Source organism: Lissotriton helveticus, chromosome 1_1 (assembly GCF_964261635.1).
Source record: "Lissotriton helveticus chromosome 1_1, aLisHel1.1, whole genome shotgun sequence".
Lineage (NCBI taxonomy): Eukaryota > Metazoa > Chordata > Amphibia > Caudata > Salamandridae > Lissotriton > Lissotriton helveticus.
Window position 1 is genome coordinate 2006331566 of NC_136057.1, and position 13023 is coordinate 2006344588.

A 13023-nucleotide genomic window follows, 5' to 3' on the forward strand; every position below is an offset into this window, starting at 1 on the left:
CCAATTTGGTTTTGCGGCAGGAAAAATTGGTTTCAGTAAAAGAAGCTCATTTTAGAACGTGGTAATTACTGACTCCCACAATGTATTTCCTGAAATGTATTACTTGAAATTTAGTTACTGAATCGCAAACTGTAAGGGACATGCTGTTTACTTTACTTCCAAATTGCTATTCAGTACCATATATATCAGTGGTTTGCGACCGGAATTCTGTTTACAAACCATTATAACGTTATGGACTCCCAAGCTGGAGTGGTAGCCTATTGGCAAACTGGAAGGGGTCCCCATTAGACTCTTTCTTTGTTTGTGAAATGAGGTAAAACATTTAGGGGGAGGAGGCAGTGGTCCAGAAGACAAGTGCAAACTCTTGCCAAAATGTTTCAAAAAAAGTTTTTGTTTAAAGCAACTCCAATTCCTTTAAGAAAATTGGACTGCTGAAAACAAGTTACTTTTTTAAAGTTAATCACAGACATAATGGTCTGATGACCCTGGCATACCACTATGTCTATGATACTGACCAATGGAAGTGAAGTGAGTCACAACTTGGGGTCTACCTAATGTTTCCAACTTGGTTCGAGCCCTTATTTTGTAAACCATCCAATTAGTACATATATCGGTTTCCAAAAATAGGATCTGGTTGCAAAAGACTAGTCGCAATTTGCAACCACTTTTTGAGACCAGAAGTGTAGTACATAATGGTCTCGATTGTCCACTGTTAGTGTTGAAACAAAATCCTACCTGAAAGTGCTTTGTCATTAAAGTCTTTCGATCATCCTCAATCTGTCGAAACTTGGCTTTCAACCCTTTCATTTGTGTTTCCATTTTTAAGACATACTGGAAATCTCGTTGTGTCCGGAGATTCAAGACCTCAATGGACTGAGACATATTCTGGACCTGCGAAGGAAGAAACATGTCTTCATTAGCTTTTTTTGCTGCAAGAAAATGCTCAGTTTGAACTTTGCTTGTCCCTTTCAAGGCAGAGTTTGTAAGCATAACTGCTCAACAGGACAACTTTCTCCGGACACATAAACCTGGTCATAAATTCGGATAAAGCCATAAATGTTAACTAATACTTTTATAGACGTTTAAAAACGTTCTGGGAAAAGTAATAACGCTTTACCGATCAACTTTGCAATTTTTATTTCATACTTTCAGCTTATTTGTATTTCCAGAGTTAAAGCAAAACATTAACACATAATTAAGAAGACGAAATTCGAGTGCTATAACAAAAGGTATATTAACATTGCAGAATATTTTATGGCATCATCATTTGCTCAATACCACGCTGAATTGTTAAATATGGAGTTGTGTGGCAAAAGTGAACACCTCAGAATGGGCGTAGTCTGAATCAGTACATTTTCAAAACCAAACACGTGTACTTCCATATTGAGAACTTTTCAAAGGCATACAACACCATTAATGTCCCTTATAAAATAGGGAACTAGTTGAGGAGGTCGTACAATTACATATCCCTTATTTCAATAACATAAATAATATTTTTCAAGACTAATACCATTTTAGAACACTGACTTTTCCTGCTTGGCAGTCAATACCTCAAGGTTGGTATTGCATCTTGCATTCTCAGGGGAAAGTGCAGATTCCCAGAGTTGGTTCCTAGTCAGAGTAGAACTAAGAGTGCTAATCAAAAGGTGCTCAAGATTCGAGGACAGGTGCAACACCATAAAGTCAAACTTCCCCCAAAGGGCATCAATCTCCATATCATCTGGTGGACACGCAAGCGTACACCTTGTGTGTCTTATTTCATTGATTCAGGTACTTTGATTGATGGGAGTCTGGAGACGATTTAGTAACTGTACCATTTCAGGTTCCTTTGGAGATATTGTGAAAGGGATAATCAATCAATCAATCAATCACAGCATTTATATAGCGCACTACTCACCCGGAGGGTCTCAAGGCGCTGGGGGAGGGGGGGGTCCGCTACTGCTCGAACAGCCAGGTCTTGAGCTGCTTCCTGAAGGCGAGGTGGTCCTGGGTCAGGCGGAGGTGGGTGGGGAGGGAGTTCCAAGTCTTGGCGGCCAGGTAGGAGAAGGACCTTCCTCCTGTGGTGGCTCTTCGGATCCGGGGGACGGCGGCGAGGGCGTGGCTGGTTGATCGCAGATGGCGTGTGGGGGCATAGAAGTTGAGGCGGCTGTTGAGGTATGCTGGTCCTTGGTTGTGCAGGGCTTTGTGTGCGTGGGTGAGGAGACGGAAGGTGATTCTTTTGTTGACCGGGAGCCAGTGCAGATCTCTTAGGTGTCCGGAGAGGTGGCTGCGGCGGGGGATGTCCAGGATGAGTCTTGCTGAGGCGTTCTGGATCCGCTGGAGTCTCTTCTGCAGTTTGGCGGTGGTTCCGGCGTAGAGGGAGTTGCCGTAGTCCAGCCGGCTGGTGACGAGGGCCTGGGTGACCGTCTTCCTGGTCTCGGTGGGGATCCACCGGAAGATCTTACGTAGCATGCGCAGGATGTTGAAGCACGACGAGGAGACGGGGTTGACTTGTCTGGTCATGGAGAGGGAGGAGTCCAGGATGAAGCCTAGGTTGCGTGCGTGGTCTGTTGGTTTGGGTGCGCTGCCCAGGGCGGGGGGCCACCAGGAGTCGTCCCAGGCGGAGGGTGAAGATCCCAGGATGAGGACTTCCGTCTTGTCCGAGTTCAGTTTCAGGCGGCTGCTCATCATCCACTTGGCTACGTCTGTCATCCCTTCATGTAGGTTCGTTCTGGCGGTGGCGGGGTCGTTGGTGAGGGAGAGGATCAGCTGGGTGTCGTCGGCGTAGGAGATGATGTTGAGGTTGTGTTGGCGTGCGATGTCTCCGAGGGGGCTCATGTAGGCGTTGAAGAGGGTTGGGCTGAGCGAGGCGCCTTGAGGGACACCGCAGATGACTTCGGTGGCTTCTGATCTGAACGGGGGGAGGCGGACTCTCTGTGTCCTTCCGGCGAGGAACGAGGTGATCCATTCCAGTGCCTTCTCCTGGATTCCGACGTTGCTGAGGCGCTGTACTAGGGTACGGTGGCAGACAGTGTTGAAGGCCGCGGAGAGGTCTAGGAGGATGAGGGCCGCTGTTTCTCCGTTGTCGAGCAGGGCTCGAATGTCATCGGTGGCTGCGATCAGGGCGGTCTCGGTGCTGTGGTTGGCCCGAAAGCCAGACTGCGAGGGGTCGAGGGATCCATTCGTCTCGAGGAAGGCAGCCAGCTGCTTGTTGACGGTCTTCTCGATGACTTTGGCAGGAAACGGGAGCAGCGAGATGGGGCGGTAGTTCTTGAGGTCGGTGGGGTCGGCTGATGGCTTCTTTAGTAGAGCGGTGAGTTCGGCGTGCTTCCAGCTCTCCGGGAAGGTGGCGGTGTCGAAGGAGGTGTTGATGATGTCCCGCAGGTGGGGTGCGATGACAGCGTCGGCCTTGTTGAATACGTGGTGAGGGCAGGGGTCGGTCGGAGATCCGGAGTGGATGGAGTTCATCGTGCGGATGGTGTCTTCGGTGCTGATCGGGGTCCAGGCGCGGAGGGTGGTGGTGGGGGCGGTGGTTCAGTCGTGGCATGCGTCGGATGAGAGCTGAAGCTGTTGTGTATGTCCGCGATCTTGTTGTGGAAGTAGGAGGCGAGGGAGTTGCAGAGGTCTTGTGAGGGGGTGATGTCGTTGTTTCCGGCATTGGGGTTGGAGAGCTCTTTCACGATGTTGAAGAGTTCCTTGCTGTTGTGAGCGTTGTTGTCCAGTCGTTCCTTGAATGCCATTTTCTTGGTGGCGTGGATCAGTTGGTGGTGTTTTCGGGTGGCGAGCTTGAGGGCAGTCATGTTGTTTGGTGTTGGGTCTCTGCGCCAGGCTTTTTCGAGGGCTCGGCAGTTCTTCTTGGAGCTCTTGAGTTCGTCGGTGAACCATGGGGCTTTCTTGCTGCCGGGTCTGCTAGGCGGGGTCTTCAGGGGGGCGAGGTCGTCTGCGCAGTTGCTGATCCACTTCGCGAGGTTGGTGGCCGCCTGGCTTGGGTTCGTTGCGCTGGTGGGAGGGTTCATGCTCAGGGAGGTCGCGAGCTGGTCGGCTGTGATCTTGTTCCAGCTTCTGCGTGCAACCTGTTGCTGGTGGTGGTGGATCGTGGTCCTACTGAAGCTGAAGTGGACGCAGCTGTGGTCCGTCCAGTGGAGTCCGGTGGCGTGGCTGAAGGCGATGTCCTTGCTGGATGAGAAGACGGGGTCGAGTGTGTGTCCGGCGTAGTGGGTGGGGGTGGTCACCCTTGCCCTCTGCCCTTGATGAAAATTACATTGTAATAGGCACTGTTATACGATCTCCTAGAGGAGCCCTTACGTGGGAATTATTCAGTTATATTGTTCATCCATTCATACATTGTGGTGACTTTAGCAGCCCATCCACGTTCAAGGGGTGGGAATTTTAAGGCTCACAGTGTAGGGCAGCTGGGAGGGGGGTGTTATTGGGGTTACTAAGAACATTTTTGTTTGTTTTTTGCTACAAGGATGCATCAATACAGAAAGATACATTTGGGAAAAATGGAAGTGGAGGGATGTCCCTCTTGGGGTCCCTGTGATCAGGACTGCTTATGGGTGCTCTCGGGGAGACACGATTTTCACCTATACAACATCTATGTCGTAATGGACAGCACTCACAAAGATATCTGAATATATGGGTGTTTAATGGCAATGGGTTGGGACACAAGATTAAACGAACATAAGTCCTACAAATATTGCTACAGCAAACCCCTGATGTGGTTCTGATCTAGGGAATGTACCTTAAAGCCATGGAAAATTGGGCCCTTGATAGCTTTAGTTACACATTGATGCCATATTCATGCTACACCACTGATTCAAGGGGGGTGGAAATATTGCTCAAGAATTCAGTGCACTTTACCAAACAGTGTTTATGGAATGATCTGCAAGGTAGATATGTGTCAGTTACTGGTATGTGGGAGGGCTACACGTTTAACCTATGATCCCTTTACATCCCGCTTCATCCTCATGCTGGGACCCTTCCAGACAGAAGCACTCTTCTACTAGCCTTGCCTATCGGAACGCTAGTGAATGATGTTATGGATCCAAAGAACGATAAAATTAGCAGGGCTGCAGCTACGGGTGGAAGGAGCCCACCGTCCTCCTTTGCAGAAGCAATGGGGCTAACAGATATTTGGAGGCAACATAACCCAGCTACAAGCCAGTATACAGGACACACACCTGTCAAAAACCTGGTTCGGGGGATTACAACTACTCCTAAATCGATTTCAAAACTTCTGACATCCTGGGCCCGAGATACACACATAGAAAACAAAATGTATGACCCTACATCCCCACAAATCATATAGGGGTAGGCCTCCTCTGGGAGGGGCACCACTGGAAAAAGTAAGCACATTTGACTATTTAGGTGTTAAATATCTGAGAAAATGTACTGGAATTGTCACTTGACAAAGATGGCACTTAAATACAAGCAAATAACTGGGGCCTTATGGAAAGAAAACTGTTCCTCCTTCAGTAGACCGGTAGCCACAGTATTGCGAAACTATGACGCAAAAGCAGTTAGTTCTGCCTTGTATGGGTTATAATTGTGAACCTTCAACCAAATAGAGGAGCTCATTAGATCAGAGCACACATGTTTAAGAAATCTAGTCATGTTGCCCCAGATCACTCCACTTCATACCCTAATGGTAGATATGGGACAACAATCCATTACTGACATAGCCAAGCTCCGCCCACTTTTAATCTAGGCCGGAATTAGGATGACCCCAGAACTGGCACCATATGCCAAAGCCATGACGGAAGTAAACTGCCTAGATAACTGCATATGATTGGTTGGTTTAGCAATATGAGGAGGGGAGGCTTTTTTCGGATATAGGGCTTCGGGAAGCCTGGGAAAGCTCCAATCGATCCCTGCTCCAAGAAAATACAGTAAAGAGGCACTATTGAGATTGGGTTACACAAATTGACTACTGCAGGACCAATTGGGGGAAACTAACAACATAATTCATGCTCCACAAACAGGCTAGCTCCCTCGAGCCTTATCTTGATCTTGTTCAAATTCATGTTAGAAAGCTGTACATACAGTTTGGGTTTGGTACTCTCCCCTTGAATGACCTTCTTGGTAAATGGCATAGTAAAGTACAAACACCAAATATTTTCCCCTGCTAAAAGGCACTTACGGAATCTGTAGCCCATGTTATGTTAGCCTGTCCAGCTTATGCATGCCCCTGATCAAAATGGATAAACCAATCTGTAAACAAATGGGAACAAGTAACTTTCAGGATGCAAAGTCTTAAATCAGATAACAGACCAGTTTTTGTGTGTGCAGTTTCCAAGTCCCTTGGCCACATGTGGAGCATCAGGATAAAGGCACAGGAAGGGGGCTGGTTCTTCTTGTTTATAAAGTCCTTTTGCCTCAATGTGGTTCTGTAACAATTTTGCACCAATTATAAGTAACAGAACTAGGAGGAGGCAAACAAGAGCCCTCCATCGAGCAACAGGTAGCATTGACTAAATTTGAGTATTGACAACATGATGAGGGTTTGGGCCATCAGTTGTGACTTGAATAGGATGCGGAGCACAGAGTGAGAATTAATGCACTGGAGATACAGCATCGCGATTATGATGTAGGCGATAATGTCAGCAAGTTGTTGGCCTGATTAGAAAGAAGAGACGAGGCCAATTCGTGGGTCCTTGAGGGAGTTGATGAAATGTGAATGCTGCAGAAGGCCATCGCAGCATTTGCTATCTATCACAAGGATATATACTCCTCCGTAACACCTAGGACTGACACTAACTGTACTGATTTTTAATATTGACCTGCTGACACTCATGCAGGAAGAAAGGGATACGTTGGACTCTGATCTAATTGAAGAGGAAGTGACGCTGCCCTTCAGGACTTGCAATTTAGTTATATGAAATATGTGTGGCCGTGGAGGCTAAGCCTATATTAGACATGTTTCTGGCTGTGCACAAGGAGTGCTGACTGTCAAGAGACCAGTAACTTGTGTCACTGTGGTTCTCCACAAGATGGGCTAATCTACAACATAATCTAGTGACTATAGACCCTTGTCTCTCCTCAATATTGAAGGCCCTGACAACTAGATTACAAGGGGTGATCACCTCACTGGTGCACCCAGACGAGTCTGGCTTCATCCTGCACAGGAGCACTCGTCTGAACTTAAGGTGCTTATATGGGATGCTAGAGTGGCTTTTGATAGTATAACATGGAATTTTATTTTTGACGTATTGGCCAGGATGGGCTTTGACCTGAATTATTGTAGATGGGTCAGGCTCCTATATCAAGCTTCCCTGCCGAGAGCCAGAGTTAATGGAGTGGAGTCCCAGGTAATCTCCCTGCATAACGGGACACAAAAAGGTTGGCCCCTTTCAGCAATGATTTTTGCACTGGCGCTCAAATGTGGGTACGCCAGGACCCACTAATAAAGGGGTTGAGGACAGCCAGAGGTGGGGAGGAATGCAAATCTCTTTATGCAGATGATGTTCTCTTGTACATAATTCCACCATACTGCAAGTATTTAATGAGTTTTGTTACTCTAGTTACTTGATTAGTTGGTTCAAGTCAGTAGTTTTCCCTCTAGCAGGAGGGATGCCTCAGCTTCCCTCAAACTGTGCAGCGCCAGTGGTGCTGGGCAGTTTTATGTGTGTTGGTGTACATACCACCCAGGACTCAAAGGAAATTCTCCATATGAATGTGCCTCCCCAGATGGAGAGACTACAGGGAGATGTGGGATATTGGTGGAGCTTGTCACTTTTGCTGATGGGAAGGGTACCTGTATATAAAATACTGACCCTCCCACAATTATTATATGTATCGCAAAAACCTCCCATACACTCATTTTGAATGGCTATACCCCCCAGAATTGCGCTGTGTAAACTACAGAGGGAAGTTCATGAGGGACCTCTGGGAGTCCTGGACAATCAAATGTATTACTGGGTGACACATTTAATAGTGGTTAATTATTGGGTCTTCTCAGACCAACAGAAACCTGCCTACCGCACAGATAGGTATGCGATGGGTCAGGGGCAATACAAAGCTATCCTCTACCAGTGAAAAAGAGCAAGGAGTCTGCCCTCTCACACACAGGCTGCCATTATTGCCTGGAGGGAGGTCACACACATTTTAGGATAGTGAGACAGATCGGACCCCCCTGTGGCACAGTGACCTGCTGAGGGAGGGTGGGGGCCTAACAGTTTTCTCAAGATGGAAGCTAATTGGGATAGAACAATTGGATGGTGTATGGAGGGCATAGGCATTGATATCCTTTACTGAGCTATGTCTGGAATAAGACAGGGCTGAAATAGACCGCTGCACATATATGCAATTTGGCCATGCCATTAGAGGCCATCTAATGAAAGGAGACAGGTTACCTGAGACATATCCCCTTGAAGATCAACTTTTAGCAGATTCTATGCTTAACAAATGCATTGCTTGCTTTAGTATTTAGGAAGCTACTTAATAACTCCCCAGATTTGTTGATGAAATTAAGAGACAAATTGTCGGGTGATCTGGGGGACATAGATGATGATGATAGGACTGAAGTGATACAAATCCCCAGAGAAATTACTATCAGGACTAGATTTCATCTGGTCCCATTGCAGATCTTGCATAGATTGTATTATTCCAGGACAGTTATGTTTAGGATTGGGAGAGCAGCAGCGCTTCTATGGGTCAGAGGATGTGGCCCAGAGGGCACCTTTTTACATATACTTTGGTACTGTTAAAATATCAACCAACAATCTCCTGGACTAACATTCATCAGACATTGGAAAGGAATGTAGCACAGAAACAGCTACACTAAATATAGCAGAGGACTTTTACAAATCTCTGGATTCTGGACAATACTGCCTGCTCATCCTTCTATATATATCAGCGGCATTCGACACGGTCGACCACAAGCTTCTTCTAAAATCCATTAAAACAACGGTTTGTAGCTGACAGCCTGGTTCTACAATGGTTCACATCATTTCTTCATAACCACTCTCAACAAATATAAATAAACAACTCAACGTCGATACCTCTGCAATAACCAGAGTTTTTCCCCAAGGCTCTATTCTCTCACCTATACTCTTCAAAATATACATGGAGCTCCTCTCTACCATACTCAAACAAGCAAACATTCTCTTACACCTCTATGCAGATGACATCTAGCTCTACCTGGAAATATCCTTTCTAAATGACATATGCCAATTAAATGATATGCTAACAAAAACCCCAAACTGCCTATGACACAACCACCTGAAACTCAACCAAGAAAAGATGGAAATTATTCTCCTTTTCAACAATGGACAGGCCAACCAGGTCCAAGAGTGGCTAAAGCTTATCAACTCTCTAAAAGGCAATCTCTTCTTGGCTGGTTCCACCAAATCACTGGGAAATCACACTGGACCCAAGCCTGAGCATGAGCTCATACATAAAGGATTCCACGAGGAGTGCCTTCTACAATCTAATACTCCTTAATAATATCAAGTCCTCCCTCCCTCTGAATGATCTCAAAAACTCAGCACATGCCCTGGTTCTGTCCAGACTAGACTACGGGAATGCTACCCTTACAGGCACAGCGAAGTCCCGCTTAGCTCCCCTGAGAACCACTCTGAATGCAGCTGCATGGATCGTCACTGGAGTCAAAAGACACAATCACATCTTCCACTCCCTGAAAGATCAGAAGTGTCTCCCAATTGAAGATTGCTGTCACATCGAAACTGCTTGTCTCACTCACAAAGTCCTTTACACTGGTAAACCAGCCTACCTGGTGGCCAAACTCACCAAGTCAGGCACTTTGAGTAGCCGTATGAAGCACCAACCTCCTGCTTCTCATCCCCCCCAAAAGAAACATAAACAAAAAGCCCTGGCTTGCTCCTTCTCAGGCAATGCCCCCAAAATCTCGAGCTCCCTCCCATTAGATCTCAGGACCAATGCATCCTTCATGATCTTTAAAAGACTACTGAAGGATCTCCTCCTCAACTGGCACCTTAACCCTCTGGACACTAAAGAATAGTGCCTATTTGTAATCTGCTCTCTGACTAGATTGTTGTGTTTCTCTCTCCACCAATCTGGATCCAATGCTCAACTCTGTTATTTTCTTTTACTTATTGCTGTCTGATATTCTTACCTGTGTCAATGTTGTAAAGCACCAGCGCTATATAAAACTCTCTAAACAAAAAAATAAAATAAAGATCCAATCAATCAATGAATCAGTCAATCATTTGTAAAGCGCACTACATACCTGCGAGCTCTCAAGGCGCTGAGCCTATAGGAAGCAGATAGCGGGAGTGTTGGCCCGAGTGATGTCCAGCACTGTTCTGCTGGGCGCAAAAGTCCTTATGCTAAATATATTGGGGGGGGCCTAGGCCTAGATATCAAGGCATTTGGATGGCACTAGCGGCCAGAGTAGCCAAGCGAAAAATAGCCAGAGCATGGGGAAAGACGGAACCCTCGAGCTTAGAGGAGTGGATGTCAGAGAGCAGAACAGGTGGTGTATCAAGGAAGAGGATGCCCTTAAAAATGGGAGATGGTATGGGAGCTTTGCAGAATTTCTGGGGGTTCTAAAGAGCAGCCTTGGAGTGAGAGGTAGGGGGTAAGTATACCACATGGAGGTTTCTTCACCTAAGGATAATGTATTGATATATATAATGAGCCATAAATGTGTTGATCAATTGAAAACTCATTGATACCTTGCAGATGACATTCAGAACTGTTCCTATTACTATGTGTATCTACCAACTGTGTATGCTGTATGATGCAAAAGGTAATAAAAAGATTTGCAAAAAAACCTCTGGATTGGGAGCAGATGGAAATATATTTTTAACACTAAAATGAATTGTAATTTAAAATCCTCGTTAGTCAGATTTTAGGTCACAATTCTAAAAATTCCACTTTCAGAAAGTTGCCATTTTCTTTTCCTAACCATATGTTTCTTCTGCCAGTGTCCTGAGTCACATAACTGTGAATGGCTCTGCTGCTGGAGTTTGTGTATTGCTTCCAGACAGTAACACAAAGGGGGCTTAGCTGTTGACAGGATGAGCAATCCTGGCTCGTTGATTGGGAGGGGCTGTATCCATCCCCACTTATATTTCAAAGGGCTTTGCCACCTACACAAATAAAGGAATCTGACAGTAGGCCTACTCAGTCCTTTGCCACATCAGACAGTTTTAAGCCTTGACAGGGGAAGGTTAATAGGTTTCCAGAATCAGATATGGGGTGGGATGGGGAATCCTCCCATCCAAAGGATTACCCTGCTATATGAAGGAATTACTCAATGTCCAAGAAAGAAGACTGGACCTGCTTGTCTTCATCCCAAGCCAACCAAAGTGACTTCATGGGTCAGTTGGCTGAATCCCTGTGTGAACTACAGGGACACAACAAGCTCCAAAGGCCTCACTGCAGCTGCGCAGCCAACCACTGGACCTGACTGGACCTGTAAATGGACCTCCCTGAGCCCTGCTGCTGGCCTCTGCCTAGAGTGAGTCCTGAGCCCTAACAGGTACACCCCGGTCCTGAACTCTTGGCTAGAATTGGAGTGTACTCCTTCCTGCCTAACTGTGGGCTAGATCAAATCCAGCGCAATGTGATGCAGCTTATTGCTGGATCTTGCATCACTGTATCGTGCAGCTCAGCTTGATGGCCTTATCAGAGCCAACACAGCGTGACCTACCTCAAAGCAGCACTTCATATCATAGCAATGACAAATGACGCAAAGCCTTGCATCAAGGACATAAGATACAGCTCTGAGTGGGACTAACCTGGTCCCTGTATCCGGTCCACAGTACATCGCTGTCAGTCCGAACTTGTAACATTGTCCCTTTCCAGCATGACCAGAAAACTACAGTCGGCGCTTTGTGCTTATTGGTGGTATTTCTACTTAAGATGTTAAAATTGAATATCTCTAGTCTTACTGATTGGAGTTTTGCTGTTTTAGTACCGTTTTATATAATACAGTTTAATCTATTTTTCACAATTTGTGTGGAATTTTCTTGTGTTGTGTTTTCACGTTATTTCTGTTGCATAAAGACTTTACACATTGCCTCTAGGTTAAGCCTGACTGCTTTATGTCAAGCAACCAGAGGGCTAAGCAAAGGTTAATTTAGCGAATTTTGGGGTCATCCTGACTAAGATTGTGCTTCCCTGGGATATTGGCATTATTGGTATTACTGATATAGCCACATTTGATGTGTGGGTCTGGTTTACACTAGGTAAACATGGCCTACAATCACAAACGATACCAATAGAGAACAGTTTAAAGCAAACGTATGTGTTGGCTCAGTTCAGACTGTATACTGAAGACTTCTGCAAGGCCCTTGAGGATGTGTTAGCCTTGTCAGGCATAGGGTGATCTTCCTCCCAACTTTTTGACCTCTTCCTTAATTCTTTCTGATATCTTTTTGCTGGCCTTAGGACTCTGTGCTCTTTCCACTGCTAACCACTGTTGAAGTGCTTGTTCTCTCAATCCTGACCATGGTAATATTAGCTTAACCCCAATTGGCATATTTAATTTACTTCTAAGTCCATAGTAAATTGGTACTACGTTTAGCCAGTGTCTGTAAATGAAATGCTACTAGTGGACTTGCAGCACTGAGAGCACCACCCACTTAAGTAAGCCTTTAAAACATCAGGCTTGCCATTGAATCCTGTATGTGCAGTTTCTAACTGCACATACAGTGGCAAAATAAATAGTTCAAAGGCACAATCCTTCCCTTTAAATACATATAGGCCACCCCTAGGGTAGGCCCTGGACATCCCAGAGGGCAGGGTGCACTGTATTTAACAGGTTATACATGTACTCTAAGTTTTACATGTACTGTTAGTGAAAACACATTTTTCACTTCTGCAAGGCCTACCTGCCTCATAGGCTAACATTGAAGTTAAATTATTACATTTTATAAGCTAATGTTTAAATGGGAACTGGGAACAGGTAACCAGTTCAGTTAATATTTGGTGTATCTGGAATTGGAATTAAAAATCCTAACTTATGGTGAAGTTGGATTTTAAATTACAATTAACATGTTGTCATTTTCCTGCATTATCCATTTAGTGCCTGTAGCCTGTCTCTAGTCACATGAC

General features: G+C 45.7%; 1 protein-coding gene across 2 annotated transcripts in view; it reads right to left on the reverse strand.

Annotated features, from left to right (window-relative positions):
- The window catches only part of OLFM3 (olfactomedin 3), a 624029-nt gene that overhangs the window by 198444 nt on the left and 412562 nt on the right, over positions 1–13023 (reverse strand). For both annotated transcript variants that reach the window (XM_078659258.1, XM_078659257.1), the window contains exon 3: positions 736–891. In XM_078659258.1, the coding sequence (XP_078515384.1) occupies positions 736–891 (156 nt within the window). The remainder of the gene's footprint in view (positions 1–735; positions 892–13023) is intronic.